The sequence below is a fragment of the Natator depressus genome, chromosome 14 (assembly GCF_965152275.1).
Source record: "Natator depressus isolate rNatDep1 chromosome 14, rNatDep2.hap1, whole genome shotgun sequence".
NCBI classification, from domain to species: Eukaryota; Metazoa; Chordata; order Testudines; family Cheloniidae; genus Natator; species Natator depressus.
Window position 1 is genome coordinate 4,269,013 of NC_134247.1, and position 21,002 is coordinate 4,290,014.

The 21,002-nt window shown below is 48.0% G+C and overlaps 1 protein-coding gene across 5 annotated transcripts in view; it reads left to right on the forward strand.

Annotated features, from left to right (window-relative positions):
* The window catches only part of SLC39A11 (solute carrier family 39 member 11), a 258,953-nt gene that overhangs the window by 232,505 nt on the left and 5,446 nt on the right, over positions 1–21,002 (forward strand). For all 5 annotated transcript variants that reach the window (XM_074970758.1, XM_074970760.1, XM_074970756.1 and 2 more), the window contains one exon: positions 20,703–20,801. In XM_074970758.1, coding sequence (XP_074826859.1) covers positions 20,703–20,801 — 99 coding nt within the window. The remainder of the gene's footprint in view (positions 1–20,702; positions 20,802–21,002) is intronic.

Below are 21,002 nucleotides of genomic sequence, written 5' to 3' on the forward strand. Positions count from 1 at the left end.
AGACACCCAAACATCTTGGAAGCATGTAGGTATGTAAGGCAGCACTACCTAATATGGACAGCACTTGCTTACCAGATGGGGGGGATTTCATCGAGGTGGTCATTCACGTTCTCACTCACGTGCACTGTGCCTTAGCAGTTTCTTCAGCTAGGTTCTGGCAAGTCCGTCTTTGGTCTCTCTCTCTTTACTGTGGCTGTGGTAGGGGAAATCCTATGAAGCGTTACCGTTCCAGTTCCCATAAGTGTCTCTCAACAGCAAGGGCTTGTTGCTCCCTCGTGTCTCATGTGAAACCAAGACAGCACAGGTGTCTGATAAGTGTGCCTCGGTAAATTACCTAATGGGAGCATTATTAAGTAGCCTTTTTTCTTTGTTAGGTTACTATCACTTAGCCAGGTTTGTGCTTTTACTCAAACATGGGCTGTTTATTCTGTAACACGGTAAACAGCCTTGCAGGACAACTTGCCAGCAGTTATGATGATGGGACCTACTCCATTTCCCTACAAGGTGTCCTTAGTTGCTTCAATATCTCACTGCTTTCTTTTTCCCTGCAATGGATGTGGTGTTTCTGTAAAGGAGAATTGTCTCTGAGAGCATAAAGAAGGGGCAGGTTGAAAATAGCATTTTATTTATAAACAAGCCACTACTTGTCAATGTCTCACTTGTCAAATATATGGTTTCTGCATTTAAAAAAAGAAAATATCATGTCCAACACGTTTGTGAAATCATCAAAATTAGAGAAGGAAAAGACCAATTAGGTCATCTGGCTGATATCCCCCAGGATTGAGCTGTGCATGCTATTAGCTAGTGCTTTATCCAGGCTTTTGCTGGGATTTTCAAAGTAGCCTAAGGAAGTTAGGTGCTGTGCTCTCAATGAGTTTTGTATACTATCTGGGAGTGGAATTCTTCGCTGCAGGCCAGCATCACTGGTGCATCACTTGCGTCCCCAGCAGGGCTTGAGTAGTGCATGGTTCTTGTGCTGGCTTCTCTGCATAGGGAGTAAATGTAACCCCAGCTAAATACCCTAAAATATTTTCTGTTACTGTGTGGAAATTCATTTACTTCCCTGTTTACAGGCCCCTTTTGTGTGTCTTTTCCATAAATTTCCAAAAGAATGCATTTGCCAGCAGGATTATTTAGGGAAGTGACAAGTTGAAAGCACAGTATTTTCAGAAAGGGGCTTTGGAGTTCATCTTTATGAGTATTCATGCTGGAAACTTTATGAGCTACACCTGTCTAGTCGGGGAATAGAAACATGCCGTGTGTGTGTTCGTCCAATGAAAACTGCTTGGATTTAAAATAACCAGTGCTCCTGAAAGAACAACAAAGAATTATTTCCAGATATTATTTGGTGAGTAACTTCAAATAACAAATTTGAGAAGGACAAGATGCATTCATTGATCATTCACGAACAGAAAGAAATGAAATTATTTGAATAAATTCATTGCAATTTATTTGCCCAACTATGTGCATGTGCATAGATATATATTTGTGTATAGCTGTAATATATATATATATATATATATATATTACGTAACTATAAAACTATAGAGGTGTATTTAAATATGCAGGTACATCTAGGATGAAACATGGCAGCTCTTTAACAGTGCACAGCACCACTGCAATCACATTCAAAACAGAAAATGGTTAACACTATATCCAGGTTAAACTCCTAGGGGTTTTCAGGCAGACAATCTGCTATTGTGCAAATTGGAATTTGTCCAGGACTCAGATTTCAACACACACTCTCTTACATTTGGTACTTTGGGATGCACAGTGACACCCAGTAGGACAGTAGCTGTTTTATGTCACATCCCAAAGATGGTACTGGTGTCCGTGTATCCAGTTTTTGCCAAGTGTCTTTTGCAGAATTTTCCAAGTACCAACCTTGGGTAAATGGGGCCAGGCGGGGGAGGGAATTTGCTGGTACCAGCTGGATCCCATGCACAGCAGTCGGATCTACTTTTGCAAGCACCCTTATCTCGCAGCAGGAGAAAGCGTCAAGCGGCATTCTCTGCTGAGCCACTGAGGTCAAAACGCGGAAAAAGAACGAGCGAGAAAGTGCGCGAAGAAATGGAACGTGTGCAGCTCATGAAACATTTCTTTGTGTTTCTCAGATAGAGGGAGATGTGAACTTTTACCCTGTGCATGAGCATGACTCATAAATCAAACAGTTATATAAATAACAGGGAAGATAAGAATAAAGGTTTAAAAACACAGTGGAATAAGTAGCTGCTGCACAATGGGAGCACTCTGCAATATGGCCCTAGATAGGAGCCTGCCATAACAGAACAATTACCATCAATCTGCCCCGAACAATGGGAGCCTCTCTTGCTTATCACCCACTCACAACCAACACTGGAGTTTTGAAACTGGTCTACTTGCTTTGTAGTACATCTGAGCAGAGGGCTTAGCGTTAGCTGGTTGCCCAGGGTTGCATTTTCCATGGGTTTTGTGCTATGAGGCCCAAGGATAGGAAATTGTTCCTTTTCCCAAAGGCTCCTCAAGATTTTGTTTGCAGAGAGTTACCATAACCGGAGACCATGTACAGACTAGGTGGGGACTCCATAGCTCCTGATGGTAACTCTGAGCCACTCTTCCAGTACGTCCCAAATGTCATATTTAAAGCTTTCTTGACTGGCTGCCATAGAGTGTTCTCCAGCTGCACCCCCAGCTCTGCAGCCCTCAGTCTAATGATGTTGGAATGATCTCCTTGTCTCTGTACCTAGATGTTAGTCCTCCTATCCCATCTAAATTGGTTTCAGCCCTCCAGCAGAGCGACTCGAAAATAGCCTTCCAGCATGCCAGCAGCTTGTTGGGTTTGTGTTGAGGAGACTTGCCATTTGCCAGCTCTGTCATACAGCTGGGGGGCAAGTTCTGAAATGTCTTCATCCAGGTACTGCTGTGACTTTTATTTTAACCACAAGTTATGCAACAATAGGACTCTGAGACGACTGTTACATTGCTGGGGAGCTACTCAAAGGGGAAAGGAAAAGCCACTGCCACAAGGAAAAATGGTCTCCACTGCCTGGAATGTTGTCATTTAAAACTGTGTGCAGTGGGCATGAAATGCTCCCAAGCAAGAATTCACTCACTCCAGCTGAACCAATATGGTGCGTCATGGGATCTTGGTGCATGACAGGAGGTATCGTTTGGCTGGGAGCCTGGGTCATAGAGTCCAGTAGGAGGATGGGACAAACTACAACTCCCAGGAGATACCACGGCAGCTCAATATTGACCCAAGCCAGTGTAGAATGTTTTAATTCAATGAAGCTAAGCCCCCAACCCCACGAAAGGGCCAACTCATTCTGACACAGTAGGGAAGGGTCACTTCTCCCAATGTGCATTTGTGTGAGTGAAACCTTTCAGGAACAAACCAAGGATTCCTTATTCCCGTAATTATCTGATGATGGGAGTCTAGGCTGTTGGAAAGGGTCTGCTGTCACGAGGTTACGTTGCATTAAGTGAGTGATCGTGGGCCGTTGGGGGATAGGAGAGGAGAGTGGGCAGAAAGGATAGGTAAGGCTACAACAGTAAACAGCTGTTGCATTTTCTCCTGCTCCTTTGAGGATAGGGCTGTGGGAGATCAGAATTGGAAGAACTGGAGAAAATTCCTCCCCTGAGGAAGCTTTTCACCCTTGCTCTTGTGAGCCAACAGTGGGCAAGTTGCTGTGCACCATGGTCTCTGCTTTGTTGCCTACGTTGGCGGTGCCATGCTTCTGCAGGGTCCTGGCTTCAGCAACTGAGGCTATTAGTATCCATTAGCAGCTGACTAGTGGGACTATGTTTGGAAAGCAGGAGTGAAGATATTTCTAGTCTTGTTTTAAATTAGCCCGCGTTGAATGTAAGTGGGATGGAATTCAGTTGACTTCAGTCAGTCAGGGTTTGATAGCTGGGAATATATTTCACACCAAGCTGTGTGCATGAAGGCCCACTTTGATTTTCAGCTCTCCCTTTATTTCGTATTCACTCTCTGTTGTTATATCTTGGTTCAGCCTGCAGTTGCCATTGTGAGCTCCCTGATCCGGGGGTGGGGCGGGGCAGGGGGCAGTGGCTGTGGCAATGCAGAGGAAATTCTTTGCAGAGTCCCAGGCTGTGTTTTCTCAGTCAAGCCAGAGAGAAGTTCGTCGGCGATGAGTGTCTGGTCGTGGGGGTTTGCTAGCAAGAATAGTCTTGGCTTCCCCAAACCCAAATCTCATTCCCTCCCTTGGGTCTTGAGAGTCCTCGTCCTCTTTTAGTCTTCCACCTGCCTCCATTTCCTTCTCCTCATCTCTTCCCTATGCACTGGTTCCTCTGCAGCGCTCCGTTCTGCTGCCACCTTTCTCCCCTCTGCTGGCATTCTAGGTCTTGGCCTCTCAACCTGAGGGCCCAGTTGTCTGAGAGAGACAGAGGGGAAATAAAGTCTGGTTTGGAGGCTGTCGTAGCGCTGCTTAGCAGTTAAGGCAGCTGCAGTAGACTTGGGGTCTTCTAAGCATCGCTACCTCCAGCCTTGGGAGGGAAAGCAAGGGTGGGGGGCCTTGGAATTGGGGAGGAAGAGAAGATCACCATAGGCTTTGCAGGCCCCAAAGTGAGTTCTCTCCAGGGAGGATCTTCTGTGTTAGAGAAATGGGGATTGGGGGAACGGTTTGCACACTAGACATCCCCCTCCCAATTCTTCCATCGCGGTAGATGTGCAGGCGATGGACGTACAAGAATTCACCCTCACTGGCAGGCAATGAACAATAGGCTTTAGCAGCAGATATTTTGACATCTGAGGCCTGGAGAGACCCTTGTCTCATAGCAACTGCACGAGTTCCGACACTGCTGTTAATTTACTCTGTCCCTAGCTGGCTTGTTTGCCCGCTGTCAGCACTGAGCTCTTGGTTAGCATCCTCGCCCGCTCAGCCAACCTGCTGTTTGCAAACAGGAGGGGAGGAACCGAGCCGGCTGGTACAATAGCTGATTGACTCCCTCCCACCACAAGGATACTAGGAATGCCACTCAGAGCATTTTCCTCTAGCCAATTAAGCCCTACTGCTAATAGTTCGTTAATTCTTCTTGATAAGGTTATCTGGCTGGTCAGCCCTGCCAGCTGGGCAGAGCGATACAGGGGCCACCAACGATGCAATAGGAACTAGTCACTTTATTTTAGTTAACTTTTTTTTTTTTTAAAGCATTAATGTGTAGCTAACAAAGGCATCTTTATCACGGTAGACGTCTGGAGCGAAACCTAAACCAAAATGCAGTTTCGGAGAAGAAATGTTCTGTTCGTTATAACTAAGAAATGCAACATAAAAATTATGACTTGCAATTGTTGTGTTGATAAACACTAAATAAGAAGAGCATATTGCCATGCCATTCCAGACACTGTGCCACCGAGGAGTGGTGCGGGAGGGTATATACTGTTGCTGCACTAAAACATGGGGAAACTGAAATACAAGGAATTTTCAGGGTCTGATTTTTTCGCCCACTGAAGTCAAGTGAAAACCAGGCCGCTACAACCTTGTCCAAGGCTTCAGCAAATTACTGGCAGTTCTGGGATTAGCGTTCAGTTCCTGGCTCCCAGACTAGTGTTCAATTTACTAGCTCTTGCAGGCAGATTGCAACGACAATCAGGAAGCACATGTCCCTGTTAGGGTTTTCTTACTGTTCATTGGCTTGAGTCTGTGCCCTCCATAACAAAGCTCCGCTTGATTTCAGTGGTTCAGGATCTGGCTCTAAAATCCCGCTTTTTTTACAGGGTTCTGTAACATCGGTTTAGTCAGAAAAGCATTAAATAACTCAAAATAACACACACAAGAAAAACTCATTACAAAAGCACCTCTCACAGCTGTGTGTACAGCCTAGGCTGACCAGGTGTCTGGTTTTGGACTGGAACACCCGGTCAAAAAGGGATCCTGGCCGCTCCGGTCAGCACCGCTGACTAGGCCGTTGACTGTCTGGTTGGTGGTGCTGCCGCGCAGCAGGGCTGGCAGGCTCCCTGCTGGCCGCCGTATGGCTTCCAGGTTGGGAAGCAGCCAGCATGTCCGCCTCCTAGCCTTTGGGGCGGCCAGGGGGGTCCACGTGCTGCCCTGCCCGCAGGCGCATCTCCCATTGGCTGGGTCAGGGCAGGGGAGGAATAGCGCTACTCGCGTGTGCTCAGCAGGTGGCTGTTGAGGGGTCGCGTGGCGTGCGCCTTTCCCAACTGCTGCCTGGACCTCTGCTCCTCCATACACTGCCGCACTCCCATTATGTCCCTATACACCCCTGTGCCCCGCACATCCTCATTCACCTGTAGCCTTCTGCCTCCCCCTGCATCTCCATCCACCCCACATACCCCCCCCACACCCGCTCCTCTCTCCTTCACTGCCTCCTCTCACCCCCCACCCTGCTCTCGTCCTTGGCCTCTTTCCCTCCCCATCCTCTCTCTTCCACCCCATCCCCCATCTTTTCCCCTCCAGCCCACCCTCCTCTCTTCCCGGCTGGGTGATTTCCACAGCCCCTGGAAAAGTGTGTGAAAAAGTGTCTCCGTGTAGGCAAGTGTGTGCATGCATGCATTGTATGTGTGTAAGAGACTGTGTCTCTTTGTGGAGGGAGGTGCGTGTGTTGCCACATGTGCGTATACCTGTGTGAATAAAATTTGCAGCCTACCTCATTGACTTTTATTCCTTTTGCTGGCTTGCGCACAAAAAAATTGACAAAATGTGTGTGTATTCATTTCATAAGTTTTTAAAAGAGAAGGGAACTCTAAAAGAAATGTATTATTTCTTAAAGTGAATGTTGTTGACTAGTAATCGCAGAAGAGCCAATGTATCATACATTTTCTCCCACCTTTATCTAGCTACATTATAAACTCTTTATTGCAGACACTCTCTTTTTATGTGTATGCCCAGCACCTACCACCCTGGGGCCCTGATCTTAGTTGGGGTCTTTAGGCACTAAACGGCAATTGTAATATTAAACAATGTGGAATTATATGTGTTAGTGCCTGCTAGATGTGTACACATGAATACATATGTATCTATCTGCATGTAGGTGTGGGAGTCGGTTTCTGTGGTTTGTGCTCGGTGGATTTGTATTTGGGCTTCAGGAGTGGGCCTTTAATGGACCCATTGCAGCTGTGATAATGTGTGGTCTTAATTCCACATATAAAATTACAATAACTCTAGTGAACAAAAACCATGGAGCTGATTACGAAAAATGGGAAGAGGGGAGGGAAAGAATCATGAAAACCGTGGTGAAATATCTTTTTTTTTTCTTTTAATTACCCCTTTTCACTATTTTGCTGCCAGCTCTAGCGTCCTGTAACAAATAAAACCTGAACTTAGCATAATACATCTGTCAAAACCATAAATATGCCTGTTTGGGCCCTGCAGTGAAAATGAGCACATGAGAGAGGGTGGGAGAAAGCAAGTAACGGAGGGAGGGGAAATGAAGTCAGCGGGGGCCGGGGCCTTGGAAAGGGGTGGGGCCTCAGGGAAGGGGTGGGGCAGTGTGCGGGGCAAGGGTGATCGGTTTTCTGAAATTAAAAAGTTGGCAACCCGATTACAGCCCCTAATGCGTTGCTGAATGACAAGTGGCATGGCCTAGAGGAGTAGGTGTGAGGCAGGGAAGCAGGATGGTTGAGAGTTCTATATTTCACCCATTTGTGAGTGCACAGAACTGCCCCTGAACAGCCCTGGGAGCTAACGCTTCCGGTCCAGGGGACACGAGATGCCATTGTGCTGTTTGCACTGGGTCGCGAGATTGTGCATTGATTTGAGCATGGGGAGGCATCAGCGTCATGCTACCAACCTCCTTAGCTTTGATAATTGACCCAGTATGGGAAACTGAAACTTACCGTGAACTGTACTAGGATTTGCCGTGCCCGTTAGTCATTGTATTTATTTGTATATGATGCATTGTATCAGCATGTTTACTTTGGAAGTTAAGGTGCTTGTCAAATAAAATCCATGTGTATAAATGTCATTTACCAGTAGCAGTTACTTAACTTCACATATATTCTGCGTGCAGATAATCAGGATTTTTCAAAAAGCTCAAGGACTCTTAGTTCTAGAGGTATAGTTCGTACCTGCTGTTTGACCATGGGCAGTCACTTTTTTCTTTCCTGTTCCTCTTTCCTCTGCCACCTCTTGTCTGTCTTCTCTGTTCCAATTGCAAGATCTTCGGGGCAGGGCCTGTCTTGTAGTGTATGTTTGTACGGAGCTTACCACAAGGGAGTCTCCATCTTGGTAGAGCTTCTAGGCCCTGCTGTAGTATAAACACAATGCAGTAATAGTAATTATCTGTACTTCCTTGTGAATATTGTGTAGAAGCACACCCAGGGAGTGAGAATCCATTAGAAACCTGACAACAGGTTCTCATGAGTCCCTGGGCACAGCCCTGCTTCAGACTATCAAAATGATCTGTGGATGAGGGGAAAGCAGTCGACGTGTTATTCCTTGACTTTAGCAAAGCTTTTGGCATGGTCTCCCACAGTATTCTTGCCAGCAAGTTAAAGGAGTATGGGCTGGATGAATGGACTTTAAGGTGGATAGAAAGGTGGCTAGATTGTCGGGCTCAATGGGTAGTGATCAATGGCTCCATGTGTAGTTGGCAGCTGGTATCAAGTGGAGTGCCCCAAGGGTCGGTCCTGGGGCCAGTTTTGTTCAATATCTTCATTAATGATCTAGAGGATGGCATGGATTGCACCCTCAGCAAGTTTGCAGATGACACTAAACTGGGAGGAGAGGTAGATACGCTGGACAGTAAGGATAGCATACAGAGGGACCTAGACAAATTTGAAGATTGGGCCAAAAGAGGTTCAACAAGGACAAGTGCAGAGTCCTGCACTTAGGATGGAAGAATCCCATGCACTGCTACAGACTAGGGACCGAATGGCTAGGCAGCAGTTCTGCAGAAAAGGACCTAGGGGTTACAGTGGACGAGAAGCTGGATATGAGTCAACAGTGTGCCCTTGTTGCCAAGAAGGCCAATGGCATTTTGGGCTGCATAAGTAGGAGCATTGACAGCAGATCGAGGGACGTGATCGTTCCCCTCTATTCAACATTGGTGAGGCCTCATCTGGAGTACTGTGTCCAGTTTTGGGCCCCACACTACAAGAAGGATGTGAAAAAATTGGAAAACATCCAGCGGAGGGCAACAAAAATGATTAGGGGACTGGAACACATGATTTATGAGGAGAGGTTGAGGGAACTGGGGTTATTTAGTCTGCGGAAGAGAAGAATGAGGGGGGATTTGATAGCTGCTTTCAACTACCTGAAAGGGGGTTCCAAAGAGGATGGATCTAGACTGTTCTCAGTGGTAGCAGATGACAGAACGAGGAGCAATGATCTCAAGTTGCAGTGGCGGAGGTTGGATATTAGGAAAAACTTTTTCACTAGGAGGGTGGTGAAGCACTGGAATGCGTTACCTAGCGAGGTGGTGGAATCTCCTTCCTTTGAAGTAAGGTCAAGCTTGACAAAGCCCTGGCTGGGATGATTTAGTTGGGGATCGGTCCTGCTTTGAGCAGGGGGTTGGACTAGATGACCTCCTGAGGTCCCTTCCAACCCTGAGATTCTATGATTCTATGATCTGCAAGTCAGAGCTATTCTTTGATGCTTTGCAGATACACATTCCCCCCGGCCTCCCATATGCATGTTCTTAATAGAGGAAACCCCTTGCAATTGTGCAACAAGAAAAATTGGAATAACTAGGGATTGTATCTTGAAGAGAATGAGAGAACTCACTGTATTACTGAGTTATTGCTGGTGCTGTTCTTTGTTAATATTATTAATGTTTAACGAGTGAGAAGATGTGCCAGGTGCCTTATAGATAATAAAACAGGATTCCTTTAGATTTACAATCTAAATTGGAAGCTCAATTTATTTAGTTTATCCAAGAGAAGGTGAAGAGGTGACTTGATCACAGTCTACATGTTCCTATCAGTGAAAGAGATTTCTGGTAATAGACAGCTGTTTCATCTAGCAGACAAAGGCCTAATGAAAACCAATGGTGGAAGGTGAAGCGTGACTAATTCAGACTAGAAATAAGATGCAAACTTTTAACACTTTGGGCAGTTAACCACTGGGACAACTTAAGTAGGGATGTTGTGGGTTCCGCATCATTTGAATTCTTTAAATCAAGACTGAATGTATTTCTAAGGTCTGCTGTAACTCAGGCAGGAGTTACAGGCCGGACGCAGAAGTCGCTGGGTGAGGGTCTGTGGCCCGTGTCATGCAGGAGGTCAGACTTGATGATCATAAAGGTTCCTTTTGGCCTGAAAATTGATGACTGACTAAACAACGTACAGACAGAGGGATGGGACACAACTAGAAGGACATTGATGGGACTCAGGGATGCCCGGCTGCATCAGACCAGAAGGTCCATCTACTCTGGTATCCTGTCACCAACAGCCTGCACTATCTGCTTTAGAAGAAGGTGCAAGAAATGCCACAGAAGGCAGCTATGGGATAACCTTCTACCAGACAAAATTTTCTCCCAAACCCCAATAGTTAGAGGCTGATTTAAACCCTGATACAGGAGGGTTTATATCTCTTCCAAAACTCTTGCTTATTTTATGGTATTTACTCTGATAAGTCTGGATAATCTTGTTTTCCATAAAGCTGTCCAATCCTTTTCTGAATGTTGTCGAACTCTTGGGCACCAGTATCTTGTGGAAATGAGTTCTACAAGCTAATTGTGCATTGTCTGAAAAAGTATTTCCTTTATCAGTTTTCTATATTCGGTCCCTTTCAGTTTCACTGTCTGTCCCCTTTGTGCCTTTTAAAGCTCCTCATTAGTGACACGATTTTGATGATGATTTTCTATTAGCTAGTTTAGAATTACACTCCCCGTTTCCCTCCCAATTTGCATTATTTGCTACGGAATGTCATGCAGTTTATCCATATTTTAGCAGTACTAGGGTGCAAACCCTGCCTCCAGGAGCAAATATGCTGGGCCCTACTCTATCAGTCCACCTGTCAGTCCTGGAGAGAATTAACTATCCCACTACTTACAGCTAAAGCAGGGAGGATAGAAGAGAACTCCATAATTGTGGGGAATGTGACCTGATGGGATCAGAGCCCAAGATTGCGAGTCAGGACTTCTGGGTTCCGTTCCTAGTTTCGTCTGACTGTGTAACCTTGTGCAGTCCCTCTCTGTATAATGGGACTGATCACACTTACCTGGTCATAAGAGGGGGCGGCAGTTAGGGTGACCAATTTTATAGGGACAGTCCTGATATATAGGCGCCTATAACCCCCCAGTCCCTGTTCCAATTTTTCACACTTGCTATCCGGTCACCTTCGTGGCTGTAGGCTTTAATTCTTAGTCATTTTTTAAGTGCTTTGAGATGAAAAGGGCTGCATAATTGGAAAAGAGAAATCTTTGGGAGTAAAACTTGCCCGCCTGTTTTGCAAAACATGCCTTTAAAATTGGAACATGTGAAAATTCGGTCGACAGCAGATCTGTGCGTGTGTGTGTCACCGGCTCGCTCATTCCTTGGCAGACAGCATTCTGTGCAAGCACCAGTCTCCAGAAGTCTCTCTACTCTCGTGTGAATCAGATTTGGAAATGAACACATTGTTCACCTATTTTTCCTCCCTGCTCCTCTGCCACGCGAACATACACACTTTGCGTGAGAGGTTACAGTAAAGCAGAAGAAAGCCCGTGCGTGCTAAGGCAGCTGTGTGTGGAACAGGTAGGGCAGGTATGGGGAAGTGCTCAAGGCCCTGTGCTTACCACAGAGCTCCTTCCCACCTGCAGGTCCCGATCAAACACCTCGACAGGCAGCCGGAGTGGGAAGCCATGATGTAATCTTGGGAACCCACAACAATCGGCTCTTTCATGGCAAGGCGATAACAATCAAAACAGTATGTAAGGGCCTGCCATGCAAGAATACACATGCATATTATACACTGTAGGGAATTGAAAGCCGTCGTGAAAAGGGGCTTGTTAAGAATATGTAGCCTACTTTCATAATCAGTTTGTAAAAGAATAGGCCCTTGAAAACAAGGGTTTAGGCTTATAGAAGGCTTTCTGTGCCTTGACCTTGCAAATATGCAGAGATGCCAACTTTTTCTGAAAGTGAACTAGGAGTTTCCCAGCATGGTGCCATACCAATTGGCAGGCAAGATTTGAAGGGTGGAACGTCCAGCTGCGGGTATGTGCCCCCAAGGAACTGTAATAGGTTATTTTCCTTTCCCTACAAAGCGTTGCTCCTTGGTGGGGCTTAGAGAAGCAGGAGCTGCAGCTTTGTTACCTTTTCTTCCTTAAAATTGCTGCAAAGCCTGGTGCTCTGTCCAGGGGCCAGCACCACCATGGAACAGGAGTGCAGTAATGATAAAAGTTGTTTCCGTACTGTGTACTGGTGAGAGTCCATAAGAATGGGCATCACTGAAAATCCCCCGTGAAGCTGTCCCTTCTTGGAGTTCATGATGATAAAATAATGCCTAGCTCTTATGTGTGCTTTTTCATCCACGGATCTCAACATGCTTTTTGAAGGAGACAAGGGTAATGGCCCCCTTTTTACAGTTGGGGAAACCGAGGCACAAAGATGTGCAGGGTAGACTTCCAAAAGCATCTAAGTGACTTAGGAACCTAAGCCCCAACTTCAGAAGTGGTTTAGGCCCTCAGGAGCCTCAGTCCCATGGACTTGCAATGAGACATAAGCGCCGTAGTGCCTGAGTCACGTAGGGTATGTCGACACTGCAGCTGGGCTCTTGGGCAGGCAGACACACACCAGCTCTGCTGGAGCCAGCGTGCTAGAGATAGCAGTGTGGGTGTGGTGGCACGGGCTGGCTGGCTGAGTGTGGACCCAGGGGTTGGGCTGATCTGTACTCAGGCGACTAGCCTGTGCCATTGCCCAAGCTGCAATGTCCACGTTGCTCTTTTAGGCATGCTAGCTCAAGCAGAGCTAGCCTGGGTCTGACTACCTGGGCTGGGAGGCACCTGCCCAGCTTCAGCGTAGACACATTTGAAAATTCAGACACAACTGAAATGACTTGTCCAAGGTCACCCGTCAGCCAGTGGCAGAGCTAGGAATAGAACCCAGGTCTTCTGAGTCCCAGTCCAGTGCTCCACCTGCTAGGCAACACGTCCATCGTGCTCCTGTTTAAACCCGCACGTGTTTGTACATTGAGCAGTTGTCTTGCCATCTGTGAAATGGGTTTATCATGGTGGAGACAAATGGCCCTGTCTGGTTGGATCTCGTTCATGTCATGTCTGCTTCTGATACCCACAAATTAAATTATGTCACCATCTTCCTGCCTTTTGTAGTGGCACAAAAGTCACTCATGGCTGTGAATTTCATGCTGATTACTGTCCTGCTCAGATGGTTATGCTCAGTTATCCCCCAGTCACCTGCCTCTAGCTGTCCCCACACCCTGGCATACTGTAGTTACCCAGAAATGCACTTGGTTCAGACTGCTGGTACATCTGCTTTACAGCGTGTTGTCTTTGCAATAGGAGGAAGCCTTCCAAGTGTCTCCACCTATTTCCTTCATAAGGAACCCTTTGTTTCCCTGATACACAATGCAGCTTTATTTGGTTCAGTCTCTTTCCTCCCAACTGTTTCCCAGAAAACTCTTCACAGTGGTAGGGAGAAAATATGAGGTGTATATGTGGACTTGTACTGGGAAGATCAGGCTTTGGACTAGAAGCTTCTTCACCTCGGCACCCAAACAGCATAGGAGACACCCTCTTATACAAACAAAGGTGACCTCTGAGCAGTGCATGGCCATATACTTTCTGTGCTGTGAACCAAGGCGAAGCAAGTGAGAAGGGGTCTGTTCCCAGACTCCATATGTTGTTAATGAAGTATTCGCACCCAGGTACAAATAGCAGTGTCTGGGAAACTCTCAAGGCCCGAACGAGGATGCGAGGCCGTGGCCAAGGTATTACGGAGGTGACAAGAGGCACTAAGATTCCCTGTGGTGGCAAGAGGCAGAGAATGGGCTTCTGGAATGGGAGAGATGGAAGAGGAAGCAAGGGGACCTGTGGATGAGCAGAGAGGAAACCAGGAGCCTAGCAGAATGTGGGATGGCCTTTGCCTGAGTCCAGACCCTAAGTGGCAGAGTCAGGAGGGAGCAGAGAACAGAAAGAGCCTAGCTTTGGAATTCAGGAATTCCCAGGTTCTAATCCCCATTCTTCCAATAGCACCTTAGGTTCCCTATCGTCCGTTAGATGGGATAACACTCGCCTCCCTCCCACTGTAATCTGCAGGTTAATCAGGAACTGGGTTTCCAGCCAGAGTTTCCCCCTTTTTACAGTTTTAAACCACGTCTGAACCCCAAGCCCAGCAAGCCTTCTCCAGTTTGATCTCTGCAGCCTGTTTCCTTCAGCGCGACTGTGGCCCTCCTGTCACCTGCTAGCTTGTGTCTGAGCATAGTGCTGGCCCTTGTCCCTCACAGGGCAGTACCCACTAAAGCCCTGCCCTGTGGTGCCAGTGGGGCCTGCCACTGCTGAGTGCAGAGAGTGCATGCGAGAGTCCAGAGAGCATGCACAGAAGGGGAACCTGAAGGGAGGTGTTTGGGGGGTCCCACCTGGAATCACTGGCAAAGTTTGACTTCTGTGTTTGGGGTGGCAGCCTCAGTCATGCCAACGGGGCCGGGCATGGAGAAGCAAATTCCACATCTGCCCAAGGCTTTCAGTTTGGGGGGGTCAATGCTCCTCCTGCCCACCTCCAAATTATGCCCGTGCCTGGAATGGAAGGAAAGGGGAAAATAACAGGAACAGGCTGTAGCCCTAGCAAGGAGCAAAGCACGCAAATACTCAGAGCTTTCTGCCCTTGGGGAAAGAAGAGCATCTTGATACATTTCCACTTAGAATATACTTTGAATAAACTTTGGGGGTTTGTGTCAGGTCTGCTTTTTATTAGTGGGGGCTGGGAAAGGGATAAATGCTTCAGCTTTAGGCTTCTCTTAGCTATAATGGAGAAATCTTTAGTCTTTGCTAAATTTCCCTTTCCCACATCTGCCCCTCACCTCGCTCGTGCTCTACCCCCATCACAGCTTTCTCACAGTCTCTCCTTGTTTTAAGGCAGCCCAGTAGTGAAAGCTCAGAGGGGGTGGTGCTGTGGGAGTGGAGGGGGGGTGGGGAAGAGAGACCTCGGGGGGTTCTTTTTGTACAGACCCCTTGGTTCACACTTCCCTCTCCCATTAATTTGTTGTGGTTGGGACCAGTAATAGCTGCTTTGTGCTAAGGCAAGGGAAGGAAGGGGGGGGAAAACCCAGCACACAGACAGTGGGTCCACTGTTTTCTATAAGGGATGTTTTCCCTGCCGCACACACACACCCCCCCCCCCCCCCCGTGAATAAAGTTTTTGATTGTAATGGTCTGTCCTGGTGAAGGACACCCACAGCCTCTCGCTCGCTCTTCTGTAAACCATGTCAGAAGTTTAAACAACCCAGAGAGATTTTTCTCACCTGTCTGATTTTACTAATAGGAACACAAGTGTTTAAAGCTGCAAAGGGAGCTTTCAGCCACTGGCGAAAGAATGAAACCAGCCCTTGTGGGCCTGCGTTTCAGGTCTGGTCGGCAGCTGTGCGGTGCAGGCAAGACCTTTGCTAAGACTCTCTGCCTCAGCTGTTGGCTAGAGCTGAAGTATCTCTCCAGACTCTGTGATGTCTGTCTGTGGGTTATGGACCTCAGGAATGCCTGCTCGGGGATTGCTACCCACTGGTCTCTGCGGCTCAGATTCACTCTGGCATGACTTCATGAACTTCAGTGGAATTGTGCCCGCTGTACCAGTGTTGCATTTGGCCCCCCGTGTCTACTTGGAAGCTGAAGTCATGGAAAACTTGATACATGTTGGGAGAAAATCCTTAGCTTCACTGAAGTTCTAATCTGACTGTCGGTGCGGAGGTGGGACCCCTTTTATTCTTGCGACAGGGTGATGTCGCGCTGTTGTGCCGTGGTGCACTGGTGTTACACAGTCTCATCCTGCTGCGACGCACAGCCGCAGCCGCACTGTGATGGGGTGGGAATTGGAAAGGCGGCCTATGGATCAACGCTGCGAAAGTGGTGACCTGGGCATCGGGTCAGCAGCTGGCCCATCTCCATGCACTTCAGTGGAGTTGAGCTTCCAGTGCCGGTGTCAAGTTGGGTGCCCTGTAACCAGAGTTATGGAAAACTTCAGGCCTCTTGGGAGAAATCCTAGCTGCGTTGATGTCAATAGAAACTTTGCCATGTCCTTTAGTGGGGACAAGACTGCGTCCCGTGTGTGTGTGTGTGTAGCCACGTGGAGTCTTCTCCCATGCTGCCCCATATGTGTGGGATGTGCTCACCGTGCAAAGCCACCTCACCGTTCTCCTTCAGATGTCTTCTTTAAACCTCTCCTCGGCCATCATGCTTACACAGAGCTTGGCAGTGGGTGTGCTGCGGTCAGGATCCTCTCACTGTTGCTTGTGCTCTCTCAACTTGCTGTTTATAGCCTTACACTCGGGTTGTAAGTTCTTTAGGGCAGGTATAAGAGTGTCTGCTAGCTGTTTGCACAGCACCCAGCACAACGGGGCCTGGCCTCTACCCACGACTTTAAAGCCACTAATAATGATAATACCTATCACAGTGAGGCTTGAGTCTGGGACCTTCAGTGCTGTCAGCCTCTGCCATTGCTGCGAAAGGAGTTACTCTGCTGGCTGGTATTGGCAGTAGACTCTCATCTGCCTATGCACACCGGGGAGAGATGGGCCCGCTTCGTCCTGGTGCGGTTTATATTTGGGCAAGCCGGCTTCTCTCCCCTTACAACAGTTCAGATCATGCCGAGCATCTCAGCCCCGCTGCCGGGTTGTGGAGCTAAATGAAGGGATGCTGCTGAAACTTGCCAGTGTCCTCCCATAAAAGGTACTGTAGAAATTCAGAGGAATAGTATGTTTCACCCAGGGTAAATTCCCAATGGTCAGTGCTGGTTTTCACAGCAACTACGCTGATTTCCTACCTCCCCACCGACCGTAGGCAAAAAAGGTTGATTTGTCGTTTTTCCAGAGGGGGGAAGACCAAAACCAAAAAACATTGAGCTCAACGTGCACAATGAGTTGGTGCTCACTAGAGAGTTCTGCCTTTGGTTTGCAGCCCGGATTGCTAAATTCAGAATTGTGTGCGGTGAGGGAAGCAGTACGGAAATAAGCGAGCTCTGGCAGAGATCAAAACTGAGGCACATTGGTAGAAACATAAGGGTGCAGGGGCTCAAGACTGGCTCAGCAGAAGGTGTGGCGGATTAGGACTGAGCTTCATTGCAGAGCTGAATGAGGTCCCAAAGCTGGCTTAGGAAGCAGCATTGCAGGGGAGAGGGTGCGATGGCAGAGTGTGGGTGGAGGAGGGTTACTGTAGGGCAGCACTGAAGCTGTTTGGCAGAGCTGCAGAAGGAGAAAAGCTCGCCCAGACTTTGCCCAGACTGTGCCCTCCAGGGTACTTAGTCCCTCGTGTTCATGACATCAAACCCAATTGTCAAATGTGGGTGTGGGGGAAATAAGTGAAGCTTTTGTTTCCTTTTCAAGGGTAGCTGGTGGAAACCTCACATGAAAGAGATTGCAAAGGGGTGAAAATAGTGTTCCCAGACTTGAGCAAAGTGAGATCCAATAGGTAGATAATGGTGCACGTGAGCCCATGGTTTTGTAACAGCCGTCTCGGCACAAGCCATGCCAAGATTTTTATGTAACCAACGGGGCAGGGGAGGCAGTGTGCGTCTGAAGCTATCCTGAAACTCTCAGATTCTTAATGCAAACCAAGGCTCCATCCTGATTGATTCTCCTTCCCTCCTGGACGTGTCTGACAAGTTTGTTTACTTTGCAGTACTTCTGGGGTTTGTTTAAAGAGGTGTATTTTTATTTATTGTCCCTTGACAGTTCCTGGTTGGGGGGGCATCTAAAGGGGCTGCTCTGTGAGCTGTCAATGGTTTTAAAACTGGAGTGCAAAAGTGACTGGGCACCAAAGCACAGCTACTATATTAACAGTGCTTAAAAAAATCCATCCTCCCTCTCTAAATATGGAAATCTGATTTCCATTTTTAGTTATTTTTCAGAAGGTCCCTTTGCTGCACCAATGACAAATCCACAGAGAAATGTGTGCAAAGCCACGTGAAGTAGCCACATAAGTTTATCTGAAGAGAAAGCAACGCTCTGCCTTTGTGACGTTGTCGTGACCTGGCGAGCTTTGTGTTGTGACATCACCCAATGGCTGCATTGCAATGTTGCTATGCTCCAACGGGATTTCAGCGGCGGCGGGAGAGGGGCTTGTGATTCCTTGCAGGACGTTGGATGGACCTGTGGGAACATGAGGCTATCCTGGGGAATTTGGGGGGAGTGGAGAGACTCAACCCCAGTTACTATTTCCTGCATCTGTGAGGGTGCCTAGGATGATGTCCTCCTGGATTCCTGATCCTAATGAAGAGGTTCTGGCACCGTGGTGGCCGACTTTGGGAAGAACGACCTAGTCAGCATGTCTACCTGGAGCATCTAAGCCTAATTCCTGGCTCACAATTTGCTGCACTGTGGCAACCTTCCATTCTTAGGAGCCGGCACAACTAACTCTGGTACTCTTAAAACACAGGGCATTTCCAGCGCCTCGTCTGCCCTGAGTCAAGGACAGAAATCCCCCACTTGCTTGGGAGGACAAGACATTTCTCAAGCTGGCTGGGGTCCTTAAATGTTTGCAAATGTTTTTTAAAGCCTTGTAAATGTCCGGCCTCTTCTTCCCCTGTAGCCCAAATCACCCTCCTTATAAAGCTTTTTTTTTTTTCCCACTTGGCAAAGCTGGGCTCCACAAAGGCTGATTTTTTAAAATGACTTTATGACCAAGTGCTCTCGTCCCCCTTCCCAGCCTCCCTCCCACCCCCCATCCATGTGCCCTGCGCTCCAAATGGGGCGCCCGCTGTCCTCATTGCCATACCAGCTGGTTGCTGCTGAGGGTGGCCTAGGAAGGAGCATGTTTGCATTTTGACCCTCCAAAGTGCTTGTCTAGGCCAGGCGCTGCGGGATCCGTTCTTCAGCGCCCAGCTGTCAGAACAGCTTCTCCCCACGCAAGCTAGCCTGCTTGCGAGCTTCAAAATCCTGCCTCCTTGCAGATGAAGGGCTGCGGTTAGCACTGTCATGAAATTAGAGGCCAACAAGCAAAACCACCATCACTTTCCCCACTAGCTCAGTCATTAGGAGCTAGCCACTGGGGCTGGACAGGGTGCTTTCCTGCCGGTGTTAACTGCTAGATGCTGGAGCAGCGGGGAAGCTGGGAGTATTCCCTTCTGCAGCCACCCAGGACGGAGTGGGTACCAGAATGGAACTCATGGACCTGTCTGTGCCTGTCTCTCAGTGTTGATTCCCCAGTGCTGCGCTTTGGGCACCTTATTATCCAAGCAGGGTCACCTGCTCCCACGGCTGTAGTTTAATGGGGTGGTCTCCGGAACAGCAAGGAGTGGAACGGAAAAGCGGGGCCGGGATACTGGGGAAAGCAGCAACCCTGAGGCAGTTGCAGGTCTGGATCCTCCAGGGTGAGTTGCAGACTCAGATGCCAGTTCTGTTTCATCTGACCGCCTGCAAGCTTTGGACCGGCTTGTGTCTTGGCCACTGTTTAACGTCTCAGCTGCAGGATAGTGCATCTGGGGAACTAGCGCATCAGTGGCCAAATTCTCGTTTGGGGGTGGATGCTGCAGCCTTTCTAGTGCAGCATGCTTCTCCCCTCTGGGTGATCCAGGCTCTGAATGTGAGCAGGGTTTGTTTAAAAGTTATATATATATTTTTAAAGCCTGTAGGTTAAAAACACACGACCCTACAGCTAGTGCAGGAGGGGATAAAAGCAAACAATAGGGTGACTGTGCAACCATGCAGACAATGCGGGAGATGAACAGTAAACGAGAGGGATTAACCTCTGCATTATCTGATGTAGGCTGCAAGCGGAGCTTGTTTGACTTGACCTCCCATAACAACAGAGGCATCTCAGAGAGGAGGAAACTGGCCCCTTTCGGAGAGCTAGCAAAACAGGGCTGCCTCTGAAGACTTATGTGGACCCCTGTTCACATCCGCAGGTGTAGCCCAGTATGTCCTTTCATTCCTCCTCGTGTGGCACCAGCTGGGAGGAGTGGGAAATCCATTTTGGTGGTAACTGGGATGGGCCACAAACTGGTCTCTGGATCCCAGGGCTGTTCTACCTTGGCTGTCCGATCTCCCAGAATAACCCGTGTATTGGAAGGACAGTTGTCTGAATAGGCAGTTCTCAGTGCAGCCTGGCTTGCAAAGTGGAGCAATCAGGGAGGGTATGTTTGCACTGCATGGGGTTCCTTTGTGCCTTACCTTTCTTTCTCCACCCTTGTTAACTTCCCACAACGTAACCCAAATCCTTGTGGCTTTGCCTCTGCCCCAGGGACACCCTTCAGCCCCCCCCCCCCGCCCCCCTGTCATCTTTGCCATTCCTTAATTAGTCAGTGGGTCACTCATGAACAACTCGAGGCTCTCCCTGTTCAACAGCCAGGTCTGGTCAAGAGTTCGGAGCACAAGGCTGGGAGTTGGAAAGTCTGGGGTTTTGACTGTCTGGTTGTGTCCTTGGGCAAATCTTTTCATCTCATTCTCCGTTGCTTCCAGTGGTTGATGGACGTGGAACACTTTGAAGATAAAACTTGCTCTAGAAGTGCCTTGTGTTAACATGATTCGATTAGTCCCCAAGGGCTGAAAGCACTTACATTAAAGAGACATTCTTAATAACTTTTTTTTAAGGCCTATCCTGCCCTGCCCTTCTCCTCCCAGAGGAATGATATATAACATGTATTGCTTTTATTTTGGTAGGAACTTAGCAATTGGGATTGGAATTCAGAATTTCCCAGAAGGCCTTGCTGTCAGCCTTCCTTTGCGTGGCGCCGGATTTTCAACATGGAGAGCATTTTGGTAAGTAGTGCTCCTCCTAAAACGTTCTTCAAGCTTTGAACCGTGTTTCCCGTCAAGCCATTTCCCAGCTGCTGTTGCTGCAGGTTGCCTATAACGTGCTGCTCTCTATGCAGTGCCGTGTTGCTAGCTCCAATTCAGGACTCATCAGCAGCTTGGCTGTGTTTGGGGAAAAGCTGTTCTATTTTAAAGCTTTCTCCAGCC